The sequence below is a fragment of the Exserohilum turcica genome (assembly GCF_000359705.1).
Source record: "Exserohilum turcica Et28A unplaced genomic scaffold SETTUscaffold_3, whole genome shotgun sequence".
Lineage (NCBI taxonomy): Eukaryota > Fungi > Ascomycota > Dothideomycetes > Pleosporales > Pleosporaceae > Exserohilum > Exserohilum turcicum.
The window spans coordinates 984,917-1,011,555 of NW_007360136.1; the positions used below are offsets into that span (position 1 = coordinate 984,917).

The window sequence follows — 26,639 nt, forward strand, 5'->3', positions numbered from 1 at the left end:
ACCGACGCAGCGCAGCCAGCTCCACCGCCACAGCAGCAGCAACAGCAGCAGCAGCAGCAGCGCAGCCGCGCGCCGGATGCATTCTGCCTGGCCTTCTCCAGACTCGCCCACACCCGTCGCCCGTCCGTCTGGTGGCGGCCGCTTGCGACTGGCGTAAGCACCCCCGCGGTGCATGGTGCGACCTGATGCGGCCTAGCGCGGCCGATCGCTCTGGCGCGTCACCCGTTGGATAGTGGCTTCATCGCCGACGACAACTGTTAGAGCCGCTGTGCAGACACGCAGCCTCAACACCGCCGCCATTGGCTCCGCCCCGCCCTCGACGACGTCTGGCTGCGACTCTCGCGCCTGTCCACGGCACATACCCCGCCAGCTCGCCGCCCGCCGCCCGCCTCTCGCCCTGCTCCTGCTCCTGCTCCTGCATCTGCCCCACTACGCCCTGGGTGGCCGGGATATCGCCCTAGACTGTCCACACACATGCATCTCGCGCCGCAATAGCTGCCCTTGACGAGCGCCCACCACCCTGTCCGGCCTCGACCGAATTCAATGTCACACCATGGACGCTGCGGACCACGAGCATGCCTACACAGGCGACCTGGGCGAGCCCCAGAAGCCACGCCAACTCCCCTCGGACCTGCCCACCTCGCTCAATGACAGGCGGCCTGTCACCATCATGAGCGAAGAAACAGAGATATATGACGCATGGCAAGGTGAGCGCTGGCGAGCATGGCCGGAGCGCTACGCAAAAGGGGCTACTGACACCACACAGGCCAGTCGCAATTCCTCACCACGCCCATGCCGGCCCGCCCGCTCAGTTTCAACCTTTCGCTGGACGACCCGACCTTTGGCGATGAGGACATGCAGCAGCTCGAGGACAGCGACAGCCGCCTGGTCCAGATGCTCGCTCACCAGGCGCGCCTCAAAAACGACAACGCCGGCGACGAGGCCAAAGTGGTCGCCGACGACAAACTATCGCATGAGGAGAAGAGAGAGGCTCTGCAAGGCCTCTTTACTCTAGCTGCCTCCAACGGCGAGCTCGAGAGGGTAAAGCGGCTACTGGACGGCAAAGCTCGCGAGTACATCAACATCGACGCGGTTGACGCCGAGGGCACCCCCCCACTGGTTTATGCCAGCTGCTTTGGCCACGATGATGTTGCCACAACGCTGCTTGAGCAAGGCGCTACTGTTGATATCCAAGACAAGAATCGCTGGACGCCCCTCATGTGGGCCATGACAAATCGACACAAGGACATTGTCAAGCTTCTGCTAGACCATGGAGCATCGACCGACGTCAAGTCTTCGGGAGGGAGGACCGCTTTTGATTTTGTCGAGCCCAACACGGAGCTGTCCGAGTACCTACACGAGAGCGGGTATGTCATTGGGAACGTAGGCGTGGGCGATGACTTTTACAACTCTGGCTTCTCGCAAGACCGCTTTGAGCAGGAAATGCAGGAAAACGACATGAAGCGCCGCATGATGATGGAGAGCGCCTTCAACCTGGAAGTGGATATTGGAAATCTCGGCCTGGACGAGCAACCAGAGGTACAGAGTAAAAACTGCTTCGTGTGAATGCACCGCTGATGACTGTAGTCCCCCGGAGAGCCAGAAGAAGAAGCCCAAGAGTTCGTATGGGACAGGTGTCTCAACGACCAAATGTTTGTCTTCCAGGAAAACGAGCTCGAGCGCATCCTCGACATCATCATCACCAACATGACGCCGCAACGCTCTCCTTCGCAGAAACCCGTACCCGCAAACATATTATTCCTCAGTGCCCGATATGCACATTACCATGCCAACCCAGAGCTGCTCGAGACACTGTTGGTATCTGCCATGAACAAGATCAATGAGGTGGTTGAGAAGCACCAGTGGGACATGACGGTGCTGGCCTTTTGGATGTCGAATGCCACATTGCTCCTGCATTATCTCAAAAAAGATCATGGGCTGGTGGGATCGACCAACGATTTTCAGCTGCAAATGGCCGAGCTGATCAACGAAATCTTCATCTTGATTATTCGTGATGCCGAGCGGAGAATGGACAAGAATCTAGACCAAGCGATGCTTGATCATGAGCCGATGCCTGGCTTCGAGGACGTACATTTCCAGAACGAGTGGAAAATATTTCGTTCGAAGCCAAAGGCGAAGCCGATAGAGCCAATCGAAAAACGCTTCCGACCACCGTCGCCAAAACGCCGAGCACAGCCTTCACCGCGAAACATCACGTCCCTCCTCTCGTCTACTTTGTTCGTCCTTGACCTCTACGACGTGCACTCGGTCATTACCGCCCAGGTACTGTCGCAGCTGATATACTGGATTTCTGCCGAAGTATTCAACCGTATCATGTCGAATCGAAAGTACCTTGCCCGCACAAAGGCTATGCAAATACGCATGAATGTCTCCACACTGGAAGACTGGGCGCGATCAAACAACCGGCAGCCAGAACACTACGAGAACGGCTCCATGACGTCCACGGGGGAGAATACTGCTGATGCTGCAAAACGGCACCTGGAGCCCTTGATACAATTACTCCAATGGCTGCAATGCTTTTCGTCACTGGGCGAGGATCTAGAGTCGCTTGTAGGAACGCTGCAACAACTGACGCGCCTGTCACCCCAACAGCTATTACATACTGCCAAATACTATCGAGCAGAAGTTGGCGAGAAAGGCCTTCCCAAAAGCGCATCAAAATACATTATCCATCTGCAGAAAGCTGCAGCCGACCGCAAAGCTGCAAAAACAAAATCACCGAATCCTGCACAAGGGCCAGACTCGACACCAACCACACCGATCAAAGCGACCCCAGACAGGCCATTCGATAAATCCCCAGCGCCCTCGCGGATGTCTGAAGAGGAGGAAAAGGACGAGCCTCCAGATGAGCTTCTTCTAGACCCCTCGTACATGCTGCCATTCTCACTACCAACATCCACAGATATGCTCATCAGCTATGGGGCTGGATTTGGAGGTGTCAACAAGGAAAGGGAACGAAAGTACATTCCTACTGTTCCCCCGGAATTCATGGCCAAGCTAGACTTGTCGGGCGGAACCATCAAGAACGGCAGCTCGTATTATTCCGAGTCGCAATGGAATGATCCAAGCTACGGGTGAAGATGAAGACAGTTGGTAGAGCTGCTGATCCTTGCTAACCACATAATGGGCTAGCCAGTTTCATTCTGCCTGGCTGAATCGAAGACCAAATTCCTTCAAGCTACGTCGCGCCTAGCATCCAGTACGATGAGCATCGCATTCATGACAATCACTTGTCTCCCAAGGAATGTCACAAGCGACTAGTCCGACGATAGACGAAGCATATACCTGTCACCAGAGGTTGGTTCAGCGAAAAGTCGCTTGCCTGTTGTGTTGTAGACCTGTGGACGCTGGTTAAGCCGACTGCGTACTAATTGAGTGGAAGAAGTGGGAATTGAAGAGGACCACCGATTGGATATCACCGTAGCACCAAGACACTGATAGATTTCTTTTAAAAAAACCTGGCTAATACTATTTGAATTGACAGCGAAAATATCGACACGACACTCGCATCACCTGCCTCTGTCGATTAACTTTGTCTCCTTTGAGCTATTGTGCAATGCCGCTATCGACTGTTCCCGTGGGGTAGATGCATTGCTAATGATTTGCTGTTCAACAGGGTTATGCAGTTGACGTGAACTACAGCGGCGATTGGTCTGGGAGCAATATATTACTCGATGAAAAATAGTGATTTGGGCTATCTGTTTGACTCCGCCATCGGCCCTTGAATATCCTTGGCCAAGAGAGTTTATCGGCGAGCCCCGATAAGTAGTAAGCGTTGCTCCTAAGGGTCTAAGCTACCCCACCACCCCGCTATACCGCCGTAACTTCCTCATACATCATTTTTAACAACGTTCAGTTTCTCAGTTCCTTTTTTCTACACTCCCTAAATCGCAGTTTCTCATTCAATTGCAGGGTTTTTCAAATACTTCAACATTTGCACCATGGCCCGCTTCATTCCAAGTGACGAAATTGACGCAACATTCAAGTCCAAGTACACAGGTATAGACAAATCCAGGCACTGTCTCCTTTGGGTCCGCTGACAATCTCCAGACTTGATATCCGCACCTCTGGGTTCAAAAGTACTATCCTGTAGTGATGAGTGGTTCGCTGCTGCGGAAAACCTGATTACCCCCACTCCACCCATCCGTAAAATCGGTGTGTTTACACACGCCGGGGCCTGGTACGATGGATGGGAGACGCGCCGCCACAACACCGAGCCTGCAGACTGGGTTGTCTTGAGGCTGGGAACTGCGAGCGGAAAAGTGGCCGGTGTTGAGATTGACACTGCCTTTTTCAACGGCAACCATGCTCCAGAAATCGTCGTCGAAGGCGCTTTCATCAGCAACGAGAAAGATGAAGAGGAGGTGAAGAAGCCGAGTTTTACAGGCTGGGAGACGATACTATCCAAGCAGGAATGTGGGCCCAGTCAGCGACATGGTTGGATGCTGCCCAACATCACTGACAAAGCCTACACGCATGTCAGATTGCTCATGTACCCCGACGGTGGTATTGCGCGTTTCCGTCTCTACGGTGTCGCTGTTCCCGTCTTCCCAGAGTCTGCAGATGCAGTGATTGAACTCTCTGCCACTGTCATGGGTGGTGTTGCAACATCTTGCTCCGACCAGCACTTTGGCACAAAAGACAACCTCCTCCTACCTGGTCGCGGAAAAGACATGGGCGATGGTTGGGAGACAAAGCGCACTCGCGGTGAGCATGTCGACTGGACAATTGTCCGACTTGGAGCAAAGGGCGAGATTGATCGTATTGTCGTCGACACTGCACACTTTAGGGGCAACTTCCCACAAAAAGTGCAGGTCTTTGCGGGTGCTTTTGACAAAGACCCGAGTCATGACGATGCAGGGTGGGTCGAGGTACTCGAACCGCAGAAATCAGGTCCAGACACAGAACACGTGTACAAGGCTGAGTTGAAGGAAGTATCAGGCAAAGGGTACACGCATGCAAAGCTGGTCATTATTCCTGATGGTGGAGTAAAGAGGTTTAGGGTCTTTGGAAAGCGAGTCTAGATCTGCAGATGATTAATACACATTACACCTCCACAAATCAGTCCACGGATTAGGTTGAGAATATTTGCAGGGATGTATTGAGCGATCACAATGCCTTTCCGGCATTACTTGCCTACATCCTTCACTTCCGCGGAGCCTACCCGTGAGGGCGAACAAGGTAACCTATACGCTACAGCCACTAGTTTTCAGACCTACCTAGCAAAATATTAAGGCATTAGTCAAGGGTACAGGGGTTTCCCCTCGTTCAATAGGATTATATATGAAAAGCTTCGAGACCCGAGGAATTACTCGTCTTCGTCTAGCGTCTTGGTAAGGCGTGCTGAGTGGTGGGGAACCCTACCTCCCCATCATTTATCTCACCTCATCTCCACGCGGCACATCATTCACCTCGTCCACGTTTTCTTCCATCCATTATCTTGCTCCGAGTCGTACACATCCCTCTTGAATTGAATCTCACTGAATATGCAAGGAGAATACAAGGCTTCCATTGCCAACGTACCGCCGATATGGCTGCTGGCCACGGCAGCTTGTATTGTCCCGGTTGCGCTTGTGTGCTATTCCCAAGGCTTACTCAGTTCGAAGCCAGGAAACGCGGCCGTTGTTAAGGAGAAAGATGTACCTGAATTGGAAATAGCAGAGGTATGTATTTCATCTTCTTTGATGCTGTACTCTTTGAAGATGGAGAGAATGTATCATCGTTATTACGAATGCTGATAGAAAGCCAGATCTACGTGTATCCCATTAAATCGGTGCGATCGATAAAATCTATGTCTGCTATTGCAACGTCCCATGGCTTTGCACATGACCGTAATATCCCCCCGTCTCTCTATCCCACACACATTTGCAGGATAACGCAACACTAGTTAACACATCAACACAGGCTCCTTCATGCTCCTCATCAAAACGCCCTCAGGCTACAAAAACATGGCCGTAGCCGAATGCCCACAGATGACGCAATTCGTGCAGGAGATATCATCAGCCGAGAAGTCATCAGACAGTGCCCAAAGCAGCGGTAACAAAAACAAAGACAATGCAGTCATCACAGTCCACTATCTCGCGTGCGGCGACACCTCGCGCCAATCCAGCATCGCCATCCCCCTGGAACCCGACACTGCAGACCTGAAAACGGTATCCGTAAACATGCACGGCAGCGCGACACCAGCATTCCTCATGCCGCAACGCTACAGCGACTGGTTCACTTTCTGTCTAGGCTTCGACGTGGACCTCGTCTATCTGGGTCCAAACCGACGCTCCCCTCTCTTCAGCGAAATGTCCAATTCCTCTTCATCATCGAAGCTCCTACCCAAACTCTGGAACCGCACTAGTACCACGACCAGTACTTCACTAGGCCAGAACAAACTCACCTTTGCAGACTGCGCCCCCTACCTCTTCTGCACCGCCGCCTCCCTCGCCGACGTCTCGCGCCGCCTGCGCGACCCAAACACGCCCGAAAAACCAATGGATATAACAAAGTTCCGGCCAAACGTTGTCTTGAAATCCAGTTCCCATAGCCATGCACAAGACGAAGACCACCAAGACCAGCCCTGGCAAGAAGACTACTGGGGCACCATCCAGGTCAACGGTAAAACAAACGTGGTGTTTGTGCACAACTGCGTACGATGCAAGAGTATCAATATCGATTTCGAGACGGGCAAGCCGGGCCAGGGTCCCCATGGCGAGGTGCTCAAGCGCATGCAGCGCGACCGTAGGATCGATACGGGAGCGAGGTGGAGCCCCGTGTTTGGTAGGTATGCGTTTTGGGATGCGGCGCATGGAGACGAGGAAGAGGTGCTGTGGAGCGTTGGGGATAAGGTCAGGGTTACCAGGGTAAATGGGGAGAGGAGTGTTTGGAGTAAGTCTATTCTTTTTCTTTCCATGTGTACTGGTCAGAAAAAGACGTGTTTTGACTAACTCTTCTGCTTCCATCACAGGTTGGCCTGGCCTCGGGTAGCGGAGCGAGCGGGTTTACTGCCCGGCATGACACGCACGACACATGAGGATGCATCATCATCAACATCGTTATCTTGGCGAAAGGAAAGGGGAAGAAGAGCAACTTTAAGACAGCGACTGCGAAATTGCAAATGTCGATAGCAATCAAGTTTTTTGTTGTTTTCATTGCATTGCATTGGTTGCTATCAAGTTTTTTGTTGTTTTCATTGCATTGCATTGGTTGCTATCAAGCATGGTATTGTTGCAACATGAACAAAGTAACCACAAGCCAGAAAAAAAATGTTTATAGCTTGTTTCTGACCATGGAGAATCTCCTGTCCTGGGACTCTCAAAAAAACAAAAAAAACGCCGTACTCTTTGTTGGAACTAATTTAAAAAAACCTCCTTTTCTAAAAAGATGGAAATATTCCCGTTCAAAAAAAAGACAAGTCCAGGTCGTGGCTAGCCTTTCGCATCCTCTTGGTAATGCGTAATTTGGGGTTTCTAATGGCCTGCCTGATACATCACCCTCGTTTCTAAATGACGCCTTTGTGTATAAAAAGAAAACAAAAAACGCCGCGGCGATGTCGAAGTTAATACAAAGCTCATACACGTATCTTTTTTTGGTGTAATGAAATTCGTAACCTATTACATGGTGTGGGAAGGTGCTAGGAATTTTACCAGGTTTCCTGAATAAACGTTAGTGCTTGTGGAGTCGACGTCACTGGAGTCTAAACTTACAGCAATGTATTGGCCGTCTTCCTTCTTCTTGGCCCAAAACTCCTTAGCCTGTGATTCACTCAAGCCTCCCTTTTGCATTGCGACGTCGATCAAGGATGCTTCGACGCCCTCGCCCATGCCCTTGCTAGAACCACAGACAAAGATGCGTCCGTCCAGAGCGTTGATGACGAACCAGACAATGTCGGCTTGCACTCTGACCTCGTCTTGTACGTATTTGACTTCGTTGTTGCCTCCAGCCTTGACCTTGCGGCTCTGGACAACCTTTTTGATTTCCCGTTCGTGGTCTCCCAGTTCGCCAGAGTATAGCTCGTCAAGCATCGAGTCTCGGACGCCCTGGATGAGCCAGATCTTGTTGGCGCAGTTGGCGTTCTTGAGCCTGTTTAGGATAAAGCCGCGGAAGGGCGCCATGCCGACACCAGCGCCGATGAGGACCATAGGGCCTTCTCCGCCAAATTGCTTGGAAAGCGGGTTTGCCATGAGGCCACGGAACATGGGGACGCGGAGATCCAGAATGCTGCGGGGGTCGACACCTTCATTCTCGGCCGTGATGAAGGCATGGGCCATGCGCTCCATGAAGCCACTGCCAACACCAGTGCGTGAAGCGTGTGGGGCGTGCCAATCGGGTGTTTCGTGAACGGTGACGGCCATTTCAATGAGCCGACGGGTGCCTGGAAGGCCGGGGCGAGCCGAAGAGATGTGGGGGTCATTGGAGAGCGAGTAGAATCGAGGCATTAACTGGGTGAGGACGGAAAGAAGGTGAGGTAGCGGCGGCTTTGCCGAGGGGAATGCGCTGAGGATCTGTGCAACAGTAAAGTGAGATGAAGTGCGCAGGTCGCAGAAGGCGGCCTGTCCTTGGGCCGAGCAGAGGTAGGTCAAGATCTTCTTCTCATTTGGTGCCTCGGCATACTCGGCCAGGATGCGGAGAAGGTTCTTGGTCGGGGGGTTTGACTGGATATCTGTGCACCATGTCAGCAGCTCGCGGCGAGTTGTGATAAGCTCGCGCGGCTGGTCTTCTCCCCAGATGGTCGGCCACCTCCCCGAGAAGGTCTTGAGTGTGACTGGCTTGTCGCGGACAAATCTGGGGATGCACAGAATGTCGAACAGCTCGTCGACCATTTCCTGCGAGTTGGGCGGGCAAATGCCGACAGCACCGCCAACCTTGAAGTCGACGCCTCCCTCATCTGGATAGTCGGTGACGTCAATGTCAAAGTGAATTGTGCGCTTCTCGGCGCCCGGCTTGGTCAATTCGCGGGCGTGGTAGAGAGGCGCCGAGTAGACTTCGTAGGGCGGGTGGGGCTGGACGTATTTGGGAGGCATCTTTTGCACCTCGGACACGTGCTTGGTGTCCTTGGAAGGCAGGGACTCGAATGACATGTTGACGGGCGGGAGCGGGGTCGTGTCTGTGAGCTCGCTGTCCATGGCGAGGGGGCCCAGTTTGAGATTGAGGGTGCGGAAGGCATGGCTGTCGGGAATGACGACGGGCACGAAGTTGGGCGAGGCGGAATCAGGAGCCAGTGTCTTGAGCAGGCAGCAGCCTCCGCCGCAGCATTGGCTGATGAGCTTGGTGGCCGTCTCTCCCTCGCCCAGTATGCGTCTGATGTCGTTTGGGCTGTCGGAAATCAGCGTCGTGGATGCTCGGCGAGGGCGCGGCTGCTCGGCGAGGGTGACGGCAGCGGCGGGTAGGTCATGCAGTTTGTCGACGACCTCATCGACGGCGTGGTCGGGCTCGGTGATTGGCGTCATGGGCGCCTCGGAGTCATCGCTGCTGGTGGCCCAGGGTGCGGCTTCGCTCGACGACTTGGGCGAGAGGTGCTCGGGCTGCGACGACGACGAGGGGCGCAGAGACAGGTGGGGAATGGCTTTGGGCTCCTGGGGAATGGGGTCGTGGGGATGCGAGGTGGCTGTGGTGGGTATCGAGGTGGTCATGGTGGGAGTCGAGGAAGCCATGTGGCGGCGGGGTGGAGGAGGAAGACGAGATAGCGGCGGCGGCGAGGGTATTGAAGACGCGGCCAGGAGAACAGCTAGCGCGAACCGTGGTTAGCAACATGTTAGTCATTGCGGGCGTGCGGTGCGAAATCAGACAAGCAGATGCAGCGGGCGAGGGCGAGGGCGCGGGTGCGGGCGCTCATGTTCCGCGTGGCTTGCTAAGCTGCGCGACCATGACATGCACAATGCGCGGGGTGGTGGTGATGGTGGTGGTGGGTTATCTGATGCTTTTTTTTGCAGTGCGCCGTTATCAGATGGTGGCTTCGACGGCACGTACCTGGGCTGGCGGACAGGCGAGCCCGAGTGGTTGTTGCCAGCAAGGGCAATGCGATCGAGGGCAGCGGAGGGTGAAGTCTAGCAGAGGCCGCAAGCATGCGCATGAGAGAGAGGGAGAGAGAGGGAGTGAGTAGAAGAATGGTGGTGACGATCCATGTCCAGCTCCTCTCCCCGTCTCTCCCTCTCGCCCTCTCTCTCCCGCGCCCGACCGCCTTTGCTAATACTACGACTGACTGCCGATCAACCACGCCGCCTCCGAGGGCTGACATGACCACACCACACCGCACCACCACCACCGCCCACACGCCCACCTGTCCCGAAGCACGCTTGGCTGCCCGCCTCCGACGCCGGGACTGCTCTTATCCAACCCCCTGGTCCTGCAAAAAAATACTCTACTGTCGGTATATTTCTGTTCGACGTATTTCACGGACGACCGGCAGCATACACGCGCCATCACGCGGCTCACAGCATGTGATGGCTGCCCCTATTGTTCATCCTTCACTATCATCGCGCGCCGTGCAAGGGCGCCATGATATACTTGGACTGCTATCGGATGCAGCCGGTCTTCGGTATCTCGGCGCGGCCGCATCTGATAACCATACACGGCCTCGGCCCTGGGCCCCGCCAGAGCCCCGTCATCGCATCGACCGTATACCACGCTGAGACCCGTCGCTTGCAATGCACAATCCCGCTTCTGGAATCTTCGTACTTTCAGCTTGCCCATTGGGCCTCTCATTACGTCGTTGGGGCGCCACCCTTTGCCGTCAACTTGACCTCATCACGCCATGGCTGGACCTAGAAACTCCGACCTGTGCATGTGCATATGCCTCGCACCCCGTCTTGTCCGGACGGCCATGGCGGCCTCTGGAACAAGACCCGTCTGCCCCCCATACACGAATCACGCGTGAACAAGTGCAGGGTCGGGCCCTGCCATGGTTCGTCCTCCGTCAAAGTGCAACGACGTTGAAACCGCCTGCTAGCGGCCCCACAAGCGACAGCATCAGATTGCCTTGCTCACCACTCATCCACCCTGGCTGCCCAGCTTTCTCGCTTCGCCACTCGAATGTGGAGGCCATGGGTCATGACAGCCTCCTCCATGACGTTATCTGACCCCTCTCTTTTCTTCACTTACTCATGTCCGTCTTGCTTGTATTCCTGACAGCAGCGAGGAATCCATCTCGAGACTTGAGTACCAATTACAGCTAACCTTGATCCCAGCCACAATACTCGCTCATATCAAAGACCTTATGCATGGTATTCAATACATTGACAGTGACAGCACATCAAGACAGGTCTCAACCCTACACAATACGTATTCGTTTCGCACACTCGTCTCACATGCCAGCTCTCACCTAATACTTCCCACTCTCCTTCACCAACCCCCTCTTCTCATTCTCCGACTTTCCCCTCAATGCCCACTCGGGCGCCTCATCCACCCCCTCTTCCTCGGCCTTGTCCCCCTCCTCCTTGGTCTTATGCACGCTACTCGGCAAATGCTCAGCAGGCGAATACACGGTAACCAACTCCAGCGGCTGGTCCCCACGCGTCACAAACTGGTGCTGCGTCCCCGCCGGCACAACAACCACATCTCCGGCCTGCACCTCTTGCTCTTTGCCCGCCACTGTTGCAAGGCCCCGTCCAGACGTGAAAAGTAGGATTTGATCAACCAGGTGCACTTCATCGCCGATTTCTCCGTTTACAGGCACTTCCATGGCGACGATTTGACCTGTCAAAGTTGTGAGTAGAGAGTATGTTTAGACGAGTAGTAACGACTCAAATCCACCCATGTTTCAGACTGGACAAAATAAACCTCATCACATCTATAACAACTGATTAAGCCAGTCAAACATCCAGCCAAAAAATCCAAAAAAACACATCAGATCCACGACGATCCGAATATACTGACGAAATATGCCAGACACACAAAATAATGCCCCTCTCATCGGATGACACAGCTCAGAAAAAAAAGACGAGAACTTACTATACAACCCCGTATGCAGCACAGTCCGGAAATCCCCAAACCCGCGCTTCTCACTCATCAAGCCCGGAAAATGCACAATTTCGTGTTTCGGCGCCGCATCCTCCCTGTTCCCAGCTTTCTTGTACGCTTCCATTTTGCGAGTTGCTGGCTTACTCACAGCACTACTACTACTGCTGGTGCTTTGAAAACCACGGCGGCTATGCAATTGGATAGCAGCAACAGCAGGTCTAGAAAGAGTGATAACAGTAGTTCGAGGCGTAAAGCGTAGAGTCCGGCAGACAGAAGAGATGGAAGAGGATGTAAACATGAAGACGCGCGTGGTTTTAGCAAGAGTGAGAGTAGTAGGAGCGTGGGGGAAAACAGAGAATTATATATATGTGCTTAGATATGAGATGGACAGCGAAGTTTAATACTCGTACGTCAAATACATATGCATACATACATACATGGCCTAGACTCATCCATACAACATAATAACCACCTGACGTCACCATGGCGATTACTCTACACGGACACCACACTAATCACCACCACCACCACCACGGCCCCCCTTCTGTGTTTTTTTCCCGCGCTCTAGATCCTGATGTTCATTGGAGCGGCACACACTCTTCTCCTGCGCATCAGACCAAACAGAATGAGCGCAGCACGGAGGGGAATAAAGAAAAGTGGTGTGAGCACGAGGCACCCCGATTACGTGATGCTAGATGCTAGCAGCTTGCTGCGTGCATGCACGTGTCAGAGCTGCAGGGTGAGAATACTAATGCTAAGTAAGCCTTCTTTTTTTTCCCCTATTTCTTGGTGTGGATGCATGACTGAGGTAAACAAGAAACTGAGCGGAGAAGGAGTTTGGAATTACTACATACATACATACATACATACATACATACATACATACATACATACATACATACATATACTAACAGCTTCGCAGACGCACAATCAGAATCACAACCAGATACTGTAAGTAATGGTCTGGCTGAGAAGAAAGAGTGGCCATGTAAAATCAAAACCACACTCTACGATGCGACAAGGCAACTCCCACTTACTCTTTCGGCTTCGTAGACATTCATGTGCAATGTACATTTCTGCATGAAAAAAAAGAGTCTCGCGAAGCAATGAGACTGCGTCGTTTTTCGATACCAAGGGGAGGGGAGGGGAGGGGGGGATTTCCAGCTCAGTTAACAAAGTAGGGCATGGCAAGTCCGTGACTACCTGTTTTCAATGATTTCCCCAGGCGGAGAGTCACTGGAACTTTGGTGTATGGAAAGAAACAAAGCTGAAGAAAAAAAAAGCCTCTCCCTCGTGGTAAATTTCTCTTTCTCATCCCCAGTACAAATCCGGGAACTTGGAGAAAAAGAAGAAGAAGGGGGAAAAAGCCCTCTACAAACGGCTACGAGCTGTTTCCTCGTCCTTATCCTCGTCCTTGTCCGACTCAAGGTCCTCCTCAATCTCCTCTTCTTCAGACGGCTTTGGGTTCTCGGGTTCCCGTGCGGGCACATCACCACCGCTCATTTGCCATTCCATTAGCTTGTTGAAAGCTCCATTCGGGTTTGAGCTAAGCTGCTCGTACGTTCCCTCTTCGGCCACCTTGCCATCGGAATCAATGCAGATGATGCGATCGGACCGCTTGATGGTAGATAGTCGGTGGGCAATGCTAATGGTTGTGTTGTTTTCTCGGAGAAGCTTGTTGAGCGCTTGGTTGACCAGCGTCTCGGACTCGGCATCCAGCGCACTTGTGGCTTCGTCAAGGATCAAGATGTCGGGCTGCTTGATCAAAGCCCGTGCAATGGCTATGCGCTGTTTCTGGCCTCCAGACAGTTGTGTACCGCGTGCACCGACATGTGTCTCCAGTCCATCGGGCTATGCTAGTCAGTAGAATATCAACACGTAAAGTGAGTAGACTTACGAAATCACTGATAAACTGGCAGTTGGCCTTTCGAGCAGCAGCAACAATCTCAGCGCGAGTGGCATGCGGGACACCATAGGCGATGTTCTCAGCAATGGTTCCAGAGAAAAGAACAGGCTCCTGCCCGACATAGCCAATCTTTCTCCTCAATTGCTTCGCATTCAAAGTAGTGATATCCCTTCCATCAATGGTAATGGTACCCGATGTGGGGACGTAGAAGCGCAAAAGCAGGCTGGCGACTGTAGACTTTCCAGCTCCGCTAGGCGCAACAATAGCCACATTGGTGCCTTGTTCAATCTTGAAGCTCAGGTCGCTGAAGATGGAGACTGCTGGCCGGGTGGGGTAGCTAAACGATACGTTCTTGAATTCAATCGGACCACGTGCCGACTTGACAGGCAGACCCTTTGTTGGCGAGATTGTTGGGTTGCGATCCTGAAGCTCGAACAGACGGCTAGCGGCACCGACGCCCTTCATCATTTCGCCGTAAAATCCAGACAGGCCAACCATACTTGAACCGGCGTACACTGTGTACATCAAGAAAGACGAGAGCTCACCAATCGAAATGACACCATTCTTGACCATATTACTGCCGACATAGAGGATAGAGATGATGGTCAGGTTGCCCATAAGGCCCGTACTTCCGTAAAAGGTTGCGGCAACCACAGCCTCCTTCTTTCCCAGAGCGAATATCCTCTTGATCTGACGGTTGTAGCGGGATGCTTCCTGGACCTCACCAGCAAATGCCTGGCTAGTTCTCACGTTGCCCAGTCTCTCCTCGGCAATCTTTGTTAGCGTACCCAGGTTCTTTTGAATTTTCCGACTGAGGTTCCGTAGAGATCTACCAGAGAAGAATGCAACAACCGCGACTGGCGGGGCAATCAGAGCAAGAATGCCGGTGAGTTTCAGGCTGACAAAACCCATCATTGCAAAACCAGCTGCGCCGCTGACGAGTGCACGCAGACCATCGGATAAGTTCTGTGTAATGCTCTTTCCAACGATGATGGTGTCTGAGGCCAGGCGGGAGATGAGATCTCCAACCCTGTTGGCGTCGAAGAACTCGGCATTCTGGATAAACGTCTTGCGGTAGAGCTGCGATCGCAGGCGGGCCACGATGCGCTCTCCGACAATTCGCAGGATGATGATACGACCAAAGTTGAATGCAGCGCCGGTAGTCAATACCCCTGCGAGAGCAAAGTAGAATATCGAGGGAGTCATGCCAAAGAGCAAGCCATCCGTATTCTCTGTCGAAGTGGCAGCGTCCAGGATTTTACCAATAGAAAAGGGTACAGATAGCGAGATGCCGGAACCAACGAGTAAGAATACGAATGCCCAGGAGAGGGTACCTAGTTCAGGCCGTGCAATGCTGATGAGTCTCCAGATTTCCTTCATGCCGCCCGGTGTGCCTCCAGAGCCAGAGCCATCCTTACTCAGCTTTGCGCTCAGATTGACGTGTTTGGCTTGGGCTGCCTTTTCCGACTGTACAAAGCCCCGCTCAACCTCTGCTTCACCATCATGCTCTTCGAGGTCCACAATGCCTTTTTCTTTGATTTCGTCCTTGTAAGACTTGCGCTGCTTGGTGGGTTTCTCGCCGGTCGATGCTTCGGATAAATGTCGCGACGCATTGAACGTTCGCATTGGTTGTCGGAGGCCATTGTGGCGTGTGGTGCCCGCGGTTGCAAATCGGAGTATGGAGGGGGCGAAGAGGCAGTTCGGATTCGGTAGTCTTTTGGCAATTGAGGAGGTTGGTATCGTCTTGGTAGCGATTGATCTCGAGAGTGCCGGCTTTGTCGCCGAGATGCGCGACTGTATTTGTGAAAAGAGGGCGCCGTTGCCTGGGCCGTGCCAGGCCTTTGCGGAGAAAGCCAGCGGGCCGCGCATGGCTTGAGATGGGTAGACGAGACGGCTACCGGGTTGCGAGGGCGGGTTGGGGCGTCGTCAAGGCATTCGTCATGGCGATGGGCGGGTGGGCGTGGGTGAGGACGACTTCGGACGTGGGAATCAAAAGTTCGGCGGCGCTGATGACGACAGGACCGGCGCGTCGATCTTGCGCCGACTGGTGCCGCGGCTGTGACAATGGCCCTGAGCAAAATGCCCCGAGCCCGTTTTACAATATGTCCAGCGCCCTATCTCCATTACAACATTGCTTCATGCTTGCACTTTGTCGTCTGCGTGCGATGCGCCTACTGCGTCATCCAAAGGTAGGCAGGCTGCAGCACATTGCTTCCCCGCGGACACCCGACGCTCGCTCTTCTTTTACTCCGATGCACGTACCTGGATAGGAGAATGCTGCAAAGACACAAACAATTATCGCTACTGCTATACCATCCATCGCAACTTGAAAAGACGAGCATTTAGCCAGTCAGCACAGCCACGGCTGTCGAAACTGAGAATGGCGATTGACTCATCTTCACTCATGCAAGCAATCAGGCCGCCACTCCCTATATAACACATCCGGTCAGTTTCCTTATCAAAGCCACTTCTTTGATATACTAATTGCATTTCTCTTTGCATATCTCACCATGGCATTGGTTCCTAGGTCCCTACCACCCATCCATCTCGAAGGAGCAACTCTTGAAGGCGGAGGCCAATTACTCCGAATAGCTCTGGGCCTTTCCGCTCTCAGCAAGAAACCAATCAGCATCAGCAACATCCGTGGATCGCGTTCAGGTGGTGGTGGCCTAAAGGCTCAACACTTGACCAGCGTACAATGGCTTGGCCAAGCCTCTAACGCGCACGTCACTGGTGCCGAGCTGAAGAGCAGGGACATTACCTTTATCCCAAGCGCAAGCGAAGGACCCAAGAAGGCCCCTCAAACAGAAGACATACATATCAAACAGACCACTCCTGGCAGTGTTAATCTGGTTCTCCAAGCCATCTTGCCATATCTTCTCTTTTCCGACTCTCCCTCGCCGATACGCGTCAAGATTGTAGGCGGGACTAATGTATCCAATTCGCCGTCATGCGACTACATTACCCAAGTCCTGCTACCAACACTGGAGCTGATCGGCATACCACGCATTAGTACGCAACTGCACTCGCGAGGCTGGTCGACCGGTACCACGAATCTCGGAAGCGTTACCTACATTATCACCCCGCTGAGAAGCAGCCTACCATGCTTCCAACTGACAAACAGGGGCGAGATAGCCCGCATAAAAGCAACCATCCTTGCCCCCAGAGATACCGAGCAACAGTTCCGCGAGGAGCTAGATGTCATGTTTGAGCGTCGACTATCTCGCTTTGCAGGCAACTCTGGAAGCGAGCCTGAAATAAATGTTACCTTTGAGGATTCGCACCACGACAAGAGATACTACCTCCTCTTGGTAGCCACCACGTCTACGGGCATAAATCTCGGTCGTGATTGGCTGTACGATCGTGCTGTGCGGCCTGGCAAACTCGACCACATTGTCCCTACTATTGTCAAAACCGTCTCTGATAACCTACTAACTGAGCTGGAACATGGCGGCTGTGTGGATGAGTATCTGCGGGACCAGCTGGTCATTTATCAGGCGCTCGCGCAAGGACGAAGTAACGTGTATGGCGGAAAGAAGGCAGATGTCTTTGTAGGCCCAAGTCTCCACGCGCAAACCGCGCAATGGGTGGCCAAGCAGATACTTAGCGTCGAGTTTGATGAGCAAGGTGCATGTGAGGGCATTGGGTATGACCCTCGTAGCAAGGTGAAAGGTGAAGAGTTGGTCCAGGGAATGGAGAAACTTGACATCGCAAGCACGTAAGGCTTGTTCCGCCGTTCGCTGGATCTGCGTTTGACTCTCACACTGCATTGCAAACACATCAAATTCAGAATCCGATCGTCGTATATTTTCCAGTCATCCTCCTTATTTTTCAGAACCCAGCCAGACTCTACAATGCATATCTAAAATGCTTCGCCTGGGTATCTGTCAAATCGCTAAATCCATCTCTAATCGCCTGTTCATCCTCGCCCGCTCCCCACAGTCGGTCCCTCCTCTTGTTCTCCCAGGTCATATACACCCACAACACGCCTGCTATCACCACCATGGCGCAGTAACACACAATGAGTCCGGTGAGCGCAGAAAAGTATCTTGGCGCCTCCCTAGCAACGAAGATGTTTGCGCCTGCAATGTTTCCCGCAGCGTAAAAGACAAACCAGATTCCATTGGCGGTACTGCGCTTCGTGTGGCCCGCAATGTTTGTCGTGAGCAGGTTCCACGAGAGAATGACAGGCGCACCGATAATGTACTGCAGCCACGTGCACCCCACGAGGCTCCAGCGCTGAGACAGTGGTGTAAGACGGATACCGAGGAGGCCAGCGAGCGGCGGCAGACAAATGATAGCGAGGATGAGACAGCGCGTGTTCTTGAAGTATCCAGCTGCAAGACCGCAAAGAGGGACGACGACAAACTCAATAGCGCCCGTGGGGAGTTGGAGGAGCGTAGCGTAGATGCCGCTGAAACCGAAGCCACGGAGCAGCGAAGAAGAAAAGTTGGATACACCGCCGTTGATGACACCGCAGCACAGCCCGATTAGGGCAATGCAGAGGACCTTGAAGTCGATCAGCGCCTCGAGCGCCTGGTATTTTTGGAATTGCTTGGTTTTTACGCCGATCATGTTGCTGGCGATGCGGTCAATGGCGACGATGCGCTGTTTGTGCGTGAGGAACTTTGCCGACGACGGGCTGTCCGGCATGACCCAGAGGAAGACCCAGGACCAGACAAAGTTCAGGAGCCCAATCACGAGGAAGATGAGCTGCCACGTCTTGATGTGCGCCGAGTGTGCGCGGCCCAGGCCGTAGCCCAGCAGAGCACCCACCATGGTTGCTGCCCCGTTGAAAGCCAGGAAGATGCACATGCGCAGCGGCTGTTCCTCTCGTCGGTAAAACATGCTCACAATATTCATGATTGCCGGCGAGATGGACGCTTCAAACATGCCCAGTAAGAACCGGAGCGCAAGCATGCCCGCGTAGTTCTTGGCTGCGACATGGCAGCAGAGCAGTATGGACCAGAGAAGGATCATAGAGCCCGTGTACTTGGAAACCGGCAGCCGCTGAATAAGGTAGTTTGCAGGAAGTGCCCAGAAGAGGTATCCAAAGTTGAAAATTGCAGCTACCCAGCTGTAACGGCTCCCTTGGAGACCCAGATCCGGCGTCAAGGTGTAGGCATTTGCGTAGTTTAGACTGAGCTTGTCGAGAAATTGTATCATGTACGTTATGCAAATCTGTAATCACAATAAGCTTTATGAGGCTGTCGGTGATCCAAACAACGTACCATTGGCATAATCACCCAGTCGATTTTCCTCAGCACGACTTTCCGCTCCGCTTCCAACTCTTCTCTCGAGTATTGCTGAACTTCGAGGTATAGGTCTGCGCCGATGTCGCGCATCTGCTTCTCAGCAGCCATTTGCCCTTCATCAATACTCTTATCTCGCGCGGGCGAGATGTCATGTTCTTTTTCCCCCATCTTGCTTACTCGCGGCTTGTGGATGTATAACTAAAAGCATTGAATAAGGTCGGCGAGAACTCCAGACGAGGGGGATATGGACCGCTAACACGCTGCTTTTTCCAATGGTGACGTTTGAATTACCGTAGTAATCAGGAGGGTACTCGCACTTATATTGTCAATCACTAGCCCGCTCCCACCCTTGGCAACGCCTGCGATACTGGTTATCGTCGTATCTTGCCCAACTGCTCTTATCTCCGTGTTGAGTTTGGCCATGGCTCGCCTAGTCGTAGGATCATGCAGGCCGCAACAGTGATTGGTGCTGTCGATCTTTCGGCTTGTTAAATCGGGTAAACCTCCCGGGTACAGTTACCTTGCTCGGGGTAGCTTCAGATGCCTGCGATATTGTGTAGTTGCTTGCTCTAAAGAAATCTTGCTGTCTGTTGTACGTCAATTCGCACTTCGACCCGTGATGCAACTGGTTAATGTTGTGATAGTTGACTTTCCAATGCGGATATGTTTATATCATATTTGCTATTATTCAGATACTGCAGCCTTTTCTCTTACCACTGTTACAATTGGCAGCAGCGCGCAGAATGACAAACGGCCGTATTAGCTCTGAAAAAAAAACTATTTCCACAGGCCGTACGGTCCTGTTGTGAACTTCCAGAGCTTGACCGTACCATCTTCACTGCCCGTTGCATACAGCTTCCCGTCGGGCGAGAAGCTCGCTGACCAAATAGGGCCATGGTGTCCCTTGTTCGTCTCCAACTCCTTCTCCTCGTCAAAGTCCCACACTCTGACCCAAGTGTCGTTCTGGTTGCTACCACCAGTGACAAACTTCCGCTCTCCATTGTGCAGCGCTACGCTGGCAAGTTCATATGGTGTCTTGACGCTCTTGATGAGGGAGCCCGGCGATAGACTGTTGAAGAAGTAGGCGCTGTTTCCAGCAGCTACGCTCAAGATTCCATCCGAGGAAGTGTTATCCAACTCGCATGAACCCACTGTGCCTTCTACCGCATGCTCTCCAATTGTTGCCTCCTGTCGCAGGTCCCACCAACGGATCTTCTTGTCTTCGGCCGCCGTGACTATGATGTTGGGGTCGGACGTCCACACTATCGACTTGATGGTTCCGGTATGAACTCCGGCGCCAATCTCAAAGCTTGTCGCATCGCTGCGTGACAAGTCGTATATGCGCAGCTTCTTTTCCATGCCACCTGTCGCGAGAATCTGAGGGTGAGGCTGGTTGGGGAACGCGACCGCACGGACAATGTGGTTGTGGGCGAGGGTGTGCAGAGCTTCTCCAGTATGGGTATCCCAGACTTTCCTATAATTTGTTAGCGATTCAGCAACAAAAATTCTGGCGAGTGCCGTACGCAGAAAAATCAGCTGACGCTGTGGCTGCCAGCGAGGCGTTGGATGACAGTCTCGCCTGCCAGACTGCGCCCTTGTGGCCCAGAAAAGTGCCAATCCAGTCACCAGTTATACCATCGCGCAGCATGGGGTTGTTGTCTTTGCATGCCGATATAATGTAATATTGGTCTTCGTCTACAAGAGACGAGAAGTGGATGTGGGGTACGGGTCTCGAGTGACCATGGCAGGTAAGAGGCACGACCTTGGTGGTCTCGGGCATTGTGGATAGGCAAGGATCGAATGTGGCTTCTTTTCAGAACACGGGTTCAGCAAGGATCGAAGTCGATTGAAACGACACGGTAGATGTGCAACGCGCGAGGGCGGCGGATCGAGGGGTCTTGTTGCTGTCGCGGAAGTATTGGGCCAACGTAGGCCGAGTGGACGTAGCTCTTGCAATCGGAAAGACAAGAAAGAGAGTGGGGAATATGCAAAATAGTCGTCAATAGGTCGTAACGTCGTGAAAGTGGTGTCCTCGCGAAATCGCAACTTCATTCAAGAGTGATTCGAGGGGGGCAAGTTGAAACGAGCTTTGGTCAGGGTTGCTTAGCGGCGGAGATTGCCGTTAGTGGGGTGGCTTGCTCTGAGATCTGGGCCTTTACCTCAGGCGTTACCAATCACCCAGCCCCGACTCTTGATTAATCACAATGGAAGATGTTGTTTATGATTATATGTTGCATGGATATGATTGGGGCTTCCCATATGACTTCTGTGTAAATTTTGTGAGTTCATGTTTTTCTATTGCATGAAACTACCTTTGGACCCAGTACAAGAACAAGTAACTATTGGAAGTAGCCAAGAACGGCTTACTATTATGTATTCAATTATGGGAAACTCTGGTAGGGGAAGACGTTACTATATTACATTCACATAGGGCTAAAGAAGATAGAGCTCTACAGTTGTAACTTGGTAAGGATAAGGCCTATCCTTATGTGAACAAACTTCTACTGAAGCACTGCAATTTTTAGCTTCCTTTTTTTCTTCTCAAAATAAAGCCCTTTTATGATAGATTTTGATTTGATGATTTTGATGTTTTACAACAATGAGACTTGTTTAAGCTAGGCAAATTCAGAGAAGCTTCTTCGGCACCAAACTCTGGAAAAGTCCTTTCCCCTATCTTCCTTTTTACTTCCTACCGGCTTCGGCTCTCTCTATTTCCTACAGACTTCGAACCCCTTTCCACAATCTCGTTCCCAATCTCTACTGACAGGTGAATACACCTTGCGTCTGGCTAGGCAAGCATCTCAACCGGCAGCTATGGAATGGTGCGCTATAGACACATTCTCCTGTTTACTTTGTTAGCAACACAGAGTGTTTATCTAATATCGCCGAACAGAGGAATAGAGTCTTTTTATCAAGAGCCTCGCCGGAGTACTATGGTACAGAGCTTTCTCGTCGTAATAGGTAGAGACTTACTATCAGTGTAACAGGTTTGACCGTGACTAGGACACGGAGTCGGGTCGGCAGGTGCTGCGATAGCAAGGGTGCTGAAGAGCAGAGCCGTAATAATAGATTGAAACTGCATGTTGTCGGTAGTAGTGTCAGGTTGAATGTTACTGAAATAAGTTCGAGTCGTTGTGTCCTTCTGTAGAATGTAGAGTTCTTGATGGCCTGTACTCTATTGCAATTCAGAGGAACTTGGATTCTTTTATACCAAGCTGATCTCTTCTCTAAGCTTCACTGCCGTACATGGTGAGGCCTGACAAAACAGTTAATTACCTCACGATACAATAAGCCTTAGATGAGATGAGGCTAGCAAGGTCAGCCATGTATCCAGCCGTTACTCTGATGATTGTGGCGGCATTATCGCATTGAGTATACGAAAGATTCCACTGAGACATTACCAGGGGCAGTCAATCCATGCATACGATGCCTTTGGCTTTATCGCAGTATAGCTACTTTCAATCTAAGGCGACACTGCCTTCATAACTACTTCATTACCTTTATGCTACAAATGAATCCAACGTTTTAGTAACTGCTGCAACCGCTGTAGTCACAGCGGCAAGTGCCTAATGTCCTATTGCGAGAGCGTAGTAAGGCAAACGTGTTTTCATTGTGCATAGTGTATTGCTAGGGCACCTAGCAATACATAAGCATATTCGTTGCTTGTAAACTAAGAGAAATAAGCGCCTAGGCGCTCTGCGTTTCGTTCTAGCAGGGGTTTTAGTAGCTAGATCTACTTATATTTAAGAGTAGGTTTTTATCGGATAATACGGAATGGCACGGATACAAGGCTGACACGTAGTGTGAGAATGTTCTTCTCAACGACTCTCTGCTTTTAGTTATTACTCCGTCGCTCCATGTTACTCCGAAGAGAGAGATACCCTAGGTACGCTTAGGGTTCTGTCATTGCATGTCACTTTCGGGAGCTAAGGGTGTCTCCACGTCTTCTGCCACGCGTATGTCTTGCATTTCCAACTTTTATCGAATTCTGATTATTAATCCTAGGCTGTATATTGTTGTACGTATTGTAATAGTTCGAGTGTGTACGCTTCGCAATTGTTGAGCTCTATGGTGCTAACGCTAGCAAATTTGTTAAGAAACATCCGGAATTCCTGGTAGCGAACAAGTATCTTATTCTATGCTTGCACTATCGCCTAATTTGATAATCTTTGAAACCCGGGAAGAGAAGAAGATTTATTTCATCTGCCGTGTTTACAGCCTACAGATAGTAAGCTGCGCTCGGTGTTGCCCCAGCAATGTATGAAACCTTATCGAGCTGATCTGCTGATTTTTCTACGGGGCTTCATTCTAATATTCATAACACAAAGCTAGTACCCAACTAAGTTTTATTTAGTAATCTTAGAAGTAAGCGCTTGAAAAGTATTCCCTTTAGATTATATTAGTAAGCTCTAGCGAAAAACATAGTTTGGAGTATACCTATACGCTCTTAGAATAGATATAGTTTAAATCATAGTTATAAGCTTATAGAATTAGTAATGTTTAGGTTGTGATGTAAGTTAGACTTCTAAGAAAGCTGGATAGCTTTAATGAAAACGCGAGAGGTAACGAAGAGAGACACCCTGAAAACGGAGCAGAGATGATGGAAGAAAGATAGGAGACCGTAGAGCGAGGGAGGCAGTATCCCATAGTTAAACGGTGACAGAAACGAGCATTGTGCGCCGTGTACCCAGTTTTGGACCTAAGAATTGCAGGAAGACAGATGCGAAGGCTCCCGTAGCACACCCAGAAGCAGTATCACTTCCCCATTTTTTCTGATTCCAGCTTATGTACCAGAGTGGATACCACCAAGAAAGAAAGCCCGAGGAAGCCGTACGCCAATTCGATCGTCCCCGGCAGCGCCCTCCACTCCCGAGTCGGGATTCAAGTCAGGATCGCTCACCATCGTCTCGATTCTCTCCTCAAAATCACATAACTTTGCCAAGTCACTAACTGTATATGCTCAATATGAGCCAACAACGACGTCTGGATAGTGGACCAAAATCATCTTACATAAGACCCAGGATTCGATAACCAGGTATCCCAGCCCATCCTTTCCATCAACTGCAGTATCAAAAGCATAAACAGAACTCGGAGAATCGCCTCATCTAATGACTTTGCGTAAAACGACCAAGTCTGCTAAGACGCAGGAGGGATTAGACTCTAATGCGCAGCCATTAGACTCTTGATTCCTACCGAAAAATATGTCAAAGTGACGAGCCAAGGCCTGTGGAAGTGACAAAGAAAGGTGCGGTTCGCTCCATCTAAAAGTGTATCATCAAGCAATTTGTCCGGACAGGCTGGACGACCATCCCGATAATTTGGAATTCGGCGTCAGATATCTACGTACGCCACCGATTGAGAGACCAGAACGATACGAGATGACTAGTGGGTCCGGACCAGGATATACCTTGAATGCTTATAGAAACTATCCACAAGACTCCGGGGTAGACGCGCAGCGGGTATTGGCAAAACAGGATCTGGACGCCACCACGCGGCAGCATCGTGCCGCGGCGAGCACGGATTTTTTGCAGAATCATCATCAGCCGTACTTTGACAAGGTGCTAAAAGTATATTTGGAGAATAAATAAGAGACCGACAAGGACGAACTGTACAACTTGATCGTGATTCTTGCGTCTTAGTGCTCCCAAGCGATACCCACGTAGGATTGCTCGAGGTTTGAGATGAAGCAAACGGGGATGGGCTTTGTTATTCCGATTTGTATGCCGCAGTACAAGTCTCCTCGCTTGGTGAAGGGAACAGCCACGCCTCTGGATCCTCTGTTGTCGGCCTGTGCGGATCCGTAGAGCTGTTTATTTGCAAATTTGGTATAGCAGATACCTAGCGGAGTGTTTTGGCAGATGATACCGTTACTAGTACATGCGTCTGCTCTTTCAAACAGTCTTAGGTTTACTGCTGTAGTAGAGCCGACCAGTGCAGGGATAATGAAGGTCGTGGTCAATCACATGGCTTCTCGTGTTTTGGTATGCAATCGAACGAATTTGGTATGAATATGTATCTAGTCAAAGGAGGTGAGGGTGGTGGGCCTGAATGTAAAGAAAAAACGCCGGCGCATGTGGTCCTTTTATGCCGGCCTATAGTAATAATGTACTTACGTATTATGGTGTCTGCTTACTTTCACGTGACTTTTTAAATCTCAGCACTAGGCACACGATAGTTGATTTTCATGACTTCCAAAACGATCATTGCCATGATTTTGCGAAGTTTTCAGCTTTAGGCAATGCACCGCCATGTTTACAGTCACCTATGTATACATTCTGTTCGTAGCTTTACCTGATCTAACACTAGTACAATCTCTAACTTCTTCCTTATGTACATAGAAGGCGCTTCCTGATAGGTAGAGCTTAGGTGCCTCTGACCCATTGGGCAACGTAATATAGAGCACTAGCTCTCATATACTAACATGGAGTGCCACACTAAATCCCTCGCTCCGAACTGCGGAGAAGTATGCATGCAGGGGGGGCACTTAGTTGACTTTACCATTGAGCTTTTCATCCTGGAGGGGTATCCTTGATAGTAACTTCTTGATAGAGCTACGCTTAGGGATTATCAATTCTAAATTCTTTTTGTAATCAACGTCCCTCACTGTAGGGCGAAAAACGTGGTGTGCCGAACCCAATCAAAGAAATGCTGTGTTAAATCAAGATATGTGTTATCCTCTCGCCTCTATCTTAATTGTCTAGACAGGACTTAATTTGCCTAATTTAACATCCCCAGGCTAGATCGAGGGAACTACAGGCTAGATTTTGTATTTACCTGCATAGTTAATATGTATAGTCAGTTGGCGTTATAACACTTACAATTTCCCTTTCTATGTAAGCACATAACGCCTCCTCCTATATACGTTTGCAACATGCTGTCTTAACTTTTCTTGAGCTATTTTGTATTATAAGCTGTGCTACTATCAGAAGCACAGGTAAGCTTAGTTAGCGATACCACCGTGTTACAGGTAACAAGTAGGATTCTCTCCTTGATAACAGGGCGAAGAGCTAACAGCTAACGGATGTCTAGGTCGGAAGGTAATAATCACCACCGGGTGTAGATCACGTACTATGCTATCCTACTAAAGCTAGCCCTCTTCAATAGTAGGACCCAAAACAAGAAGTATCAAGCATTAACGGGTGTTATTAGTACACTTCCTGTAGTAAACTCTTACAAGCTCTTCTATTTCCTGTGTTACGCCCGAGTCATTTTTCTATAACTACCCTAAAGAAATTTATCTTCACCTTTGCTTACAATCCGCTACTCCACAGTACCGCCGGCCAAACCGCCTGGTTCTACGCATCACGAGAAACGGCCGCCTTGGTACAGACCGAGACCAAGGAAGTACAGCCGAACACCGTCCAACACACCGACTTAACTAGCCCCACCACAAAGTGCGCGCGACCACAAAGTGCGCGCGCGGCCTCACCAAAACTACCTTAAAAACGAGGCTATAGAGCCACACCAAATAGATATTATCACGATATATTTTGGTGGTGAGATCAATAGGC

General features: G+C 51.2%; 9 protein-coding genes across 9 annotated transcripts; 4 read left to right on the top strand and 5 right to left on the bottom strand.

The window, feature by feature from the left end:
- The first annotated feature begins 624 nt into the window (after positions 1 to 624).
- On the top strand, positions 625 to 3,503 carry SETTUDRAFT_163608 (uncharacterized protein). Its single transcript, XM_008029124.1, has 3 exons — positions 625 to 707; positions 767 to 1,539; positions 1,588 to 3,503. The coding sequence occupies exons 1-3, from the start codon at positions 671 to 673 to the stop codon at positions 3,097 to 3,099; spliced, it is 2,322 nt and encodes a 773-aa protein (XP_008027315.1). The 5' UTR covers positions 625 to 670; the 3' UTR covers positions 3,100 to 3,503.
- Positions 3,504 to 3,943: 440 nt separating this feature from the next.
- On the top strand, positions 3,944 to 5,078 carry SETTUDRAFT_163609 (uncharacterized protein). The gene is made up of 2 exons (XM_008029125.1): positions 3,944 to 4,020; positions 4,072 to 5,078. Exons 1-2 carry the CDS (start codon positions 3,963 to 3,965, stop codon positions 5,043 to 5,045), a joined length of 1,032 nt encoding a protein of 343 aa, XP_008027316.1. The 5' UTR covers positions 3,944 to 3,962; the 3' UTR covers positions 5,046 to 5,078.
- A 390-nt stretch (positions 5,079 to 5,468) lies between these two features.
- SETTUDRAFT_117011 (uncharacterized protein) lies at positions 5,469 to 7,080 on the top strand. Its single transcript, XM_008029126.1, has 4 exons — positions 5,469 to 5,684; positions 5,771 to 5,852; positions 5,926 to 6,897; positions 6,977 to 7,080. The coding sequence occupies exons 1-4, from the start codon at positions 5,508 to 5,510 to the stop codon at positions 6,994 to 6,996; spliced, it is 1,251 nt and encodes a 416-aa protein (XP_008027317.1). The 5' UTR covers positions 5,469 to 5,507; the 3' UTR covers positions 6,997 to 7,080.
- Positions 7,081 to 7,471: 391 nt separating this feature from the next.
- SETTUDRAFT_136823 (uncharacterized protein) lies at positions 7,472 to 9,641 on the bottom strand (the record flags this gene model as incomplete). The annotated part of the gene is made up of 2 exons (XM_008029127.1): positions 7,472 to 7,663; positions 7,716 to 9,641. The coding sequence occupies 2 exons, from the start codon at positions 9,639 to 9,641 to the stop codon at positions 7,652 to 7,654; spliced, it is 1,938 nt and encodes a 645-aa protein (XP_008027318.1). The 3' UTR covers positions 7,472 to 7,651.
- A 1,409-nt stretch (positions 9,642 to 11,050) lies between these two features.
- SETTUDRAFT_163611 (uncharacterized protein) lies at positions 11,051 to 12,297 on the bottom strand. The gene is made up of 2 exons (XM_008029128.1): positions 11,959 to 12,297; positions 11,051 to 11,703 (listed from the first exon to the last, which is right to left on the bottom strand). Exons 1-2 carry the CDS (start codon positions 12,263 to 12,265, stop codon positions 11,330 to 11,332), a joined length of 681 nt encoding a protein of 226 aa, XP_008027319.1. The 5' UTR covers positions 12,266 to 12,297; the 3' UTR covers positions 11,051 to 11,329.
- A 1,041-nt stretch (positions 12,298 to 13,338) lies between these two features.
- SETTUDRAFT_90917 (uncharacterized protein) lies at positions 13,339 to 15,742 on the bottom strand (the record flags this gene model as incomplete). Its single annotated transcript, XM_008029129.1, has 2 exons — positions 13,339 to 13,818; positions 13,865 to 15,742. 2 exons carry the CDS (start codon positions 15,740 to 15,742, stop codon positions 13,339 to 13,341), a joined length of 2,358 nt encoding a protein of 785 aa, XP_008027320.1.
- A 641-nt stretch (positions 15,743 to 16,383) lies between these two features.
- Positions 16,384 to 17,698, top strand: SETTUDRAFT_117021 (uncharacterized protein; the record flags this gene model as incomplete). Its single annotated transcript, XM_008029130.1, has 1 exon — positions 16,384 to 17,698. The coding sequence occupies one exon, from the start codon at positions 16,384 to 16,386 to the stop codon at positions 17,593 to 17,595; it is 1,212 nt and encodes a 403-aa protein (XP_008027321.1). The 3' UTR covers positions 17,596 to 17,698.
- Positions 17,699 to 17,722: 24 nt separating this feature from the next.
- SETTUDRAFT_136836 (uncharacterized protein) lies at positions 17,723 to 19,299 on the bottom strand (the record flags this gene model as incomplete). The annotated part of the gene is made up of 2 exons (XM_008029131.1): positions 17,723 to 19,054; positions 19,105 to 19,299. The coding sequence occupies 2 exons, from the start codon at positions 19,294 to 19,296 to the stop codon at positions 17,723 to 17,725; spliced, it is 1,524 nt and encodes a 507-aa protein (XP_008027322.1).
- A 606-nt stretch (positions 19,300 to 19,905) lies between these two features.
- SETTUDRAFT_136838 (uncharacterized protein) lies at positions 19,906 to 20,908 on the bottom strand (the record flags this gene model as incomplete). Its single annotated transcript, XM_008029132.1, has 2 exons — positions 19,906 to 20,602; positions 20,652 to 20,908. 2 exons carry the CDS (start codon positions 20,906 to 20,908, stop codon positions 19,906 to 19,908), a joined length of 954 nt encoding a protein of 317 aa, XP_008027323.1.
- Between the last annotated feature and the right edge of the window lie 5,731 nt (positions 20,909 to 26,639).

What these genes read in the sequence shown, in the direction of transcription:
- SETTUDRAFT_163608 (XM_008029124.1), top strand. Translation starts at nt 671, where the DNA reads ATGAGCGAAGAAACAGAGATATATGACGCATGGCAAG. An exon ending in GATATATGACGCATGGCAAG is followed by an intron (nt 708 to 766) that starts GTGAGCGCTGGC and finishes GACACCACACAG; the next exon opens with GCCAGTCGCAATTCCTCACC. An exon ending in GCCTGGACGAGCAACCAGAG is followed by an intron (nt 1,540 to 1,587) that starts GTACAGAGTAAA and finishes TGATGACTGTAG; the next exon opens with TCCCCCGGAGAGCCAGAAGA.
- SETTUDRAFT_163609 (XM_008029125.1), top strand. Translation starts at nt 3,963, where the DNA reads ATGGCCCGCTTCATTCCAAGTGACGAAATTGACGCAACATTCAAGTCC. An exon ending in ATTCAAGTCCAAGTACACAG is followed by an intron (nt 4,021 to 4,071) that starts GTATAGACAAAT and finishes GACAATCTCCAG; the next exon opens with ACTTGATATCCGCACCTCTG.
- SETTUDRAFT_117011 (XM_008029126.1), top strand. Translation starts at nt 5,508, where the DNA reads ATGCAAGGAGAATACAAGGCTTCCATTGCCAACGTACCGCCGATATGG. An exon ending in CTGAATTGGAAATAGCAGAG is followed by an intron (nt 5,685 to 5,770) that starts GTATGTATTTCA and finishes ATAGAAAGCCAG; the next exon opens with ATCTACGTGTATCCCATTAA. An exon ending in CCATGGCTTTGCACATGACC is followed by an intron (nt 5,853 to 5,925) that starts GTAATATCCCCC and finishes ACATCAACACAG; the next exon opens with GCTCCTTCATGCTCCTCATC.
- SETTUDRAFT_163611 (XM_008029128.1), bottom strand. Translation starts at nt 12,265, where the DNA reads ATGTTTACATCCTCTTCCATCTCTTCTGTCTGCCGGACTCTACGCTTT. An exon ending in GCTGCATACGGGGTTGTATA is followed by an intron (nt 11,704 to 11,958) that starts GTAAGTTCTCGT and finishes CAACTTTGACAG; the next exon opens with GTCAAATCGTCGCCATGGAA.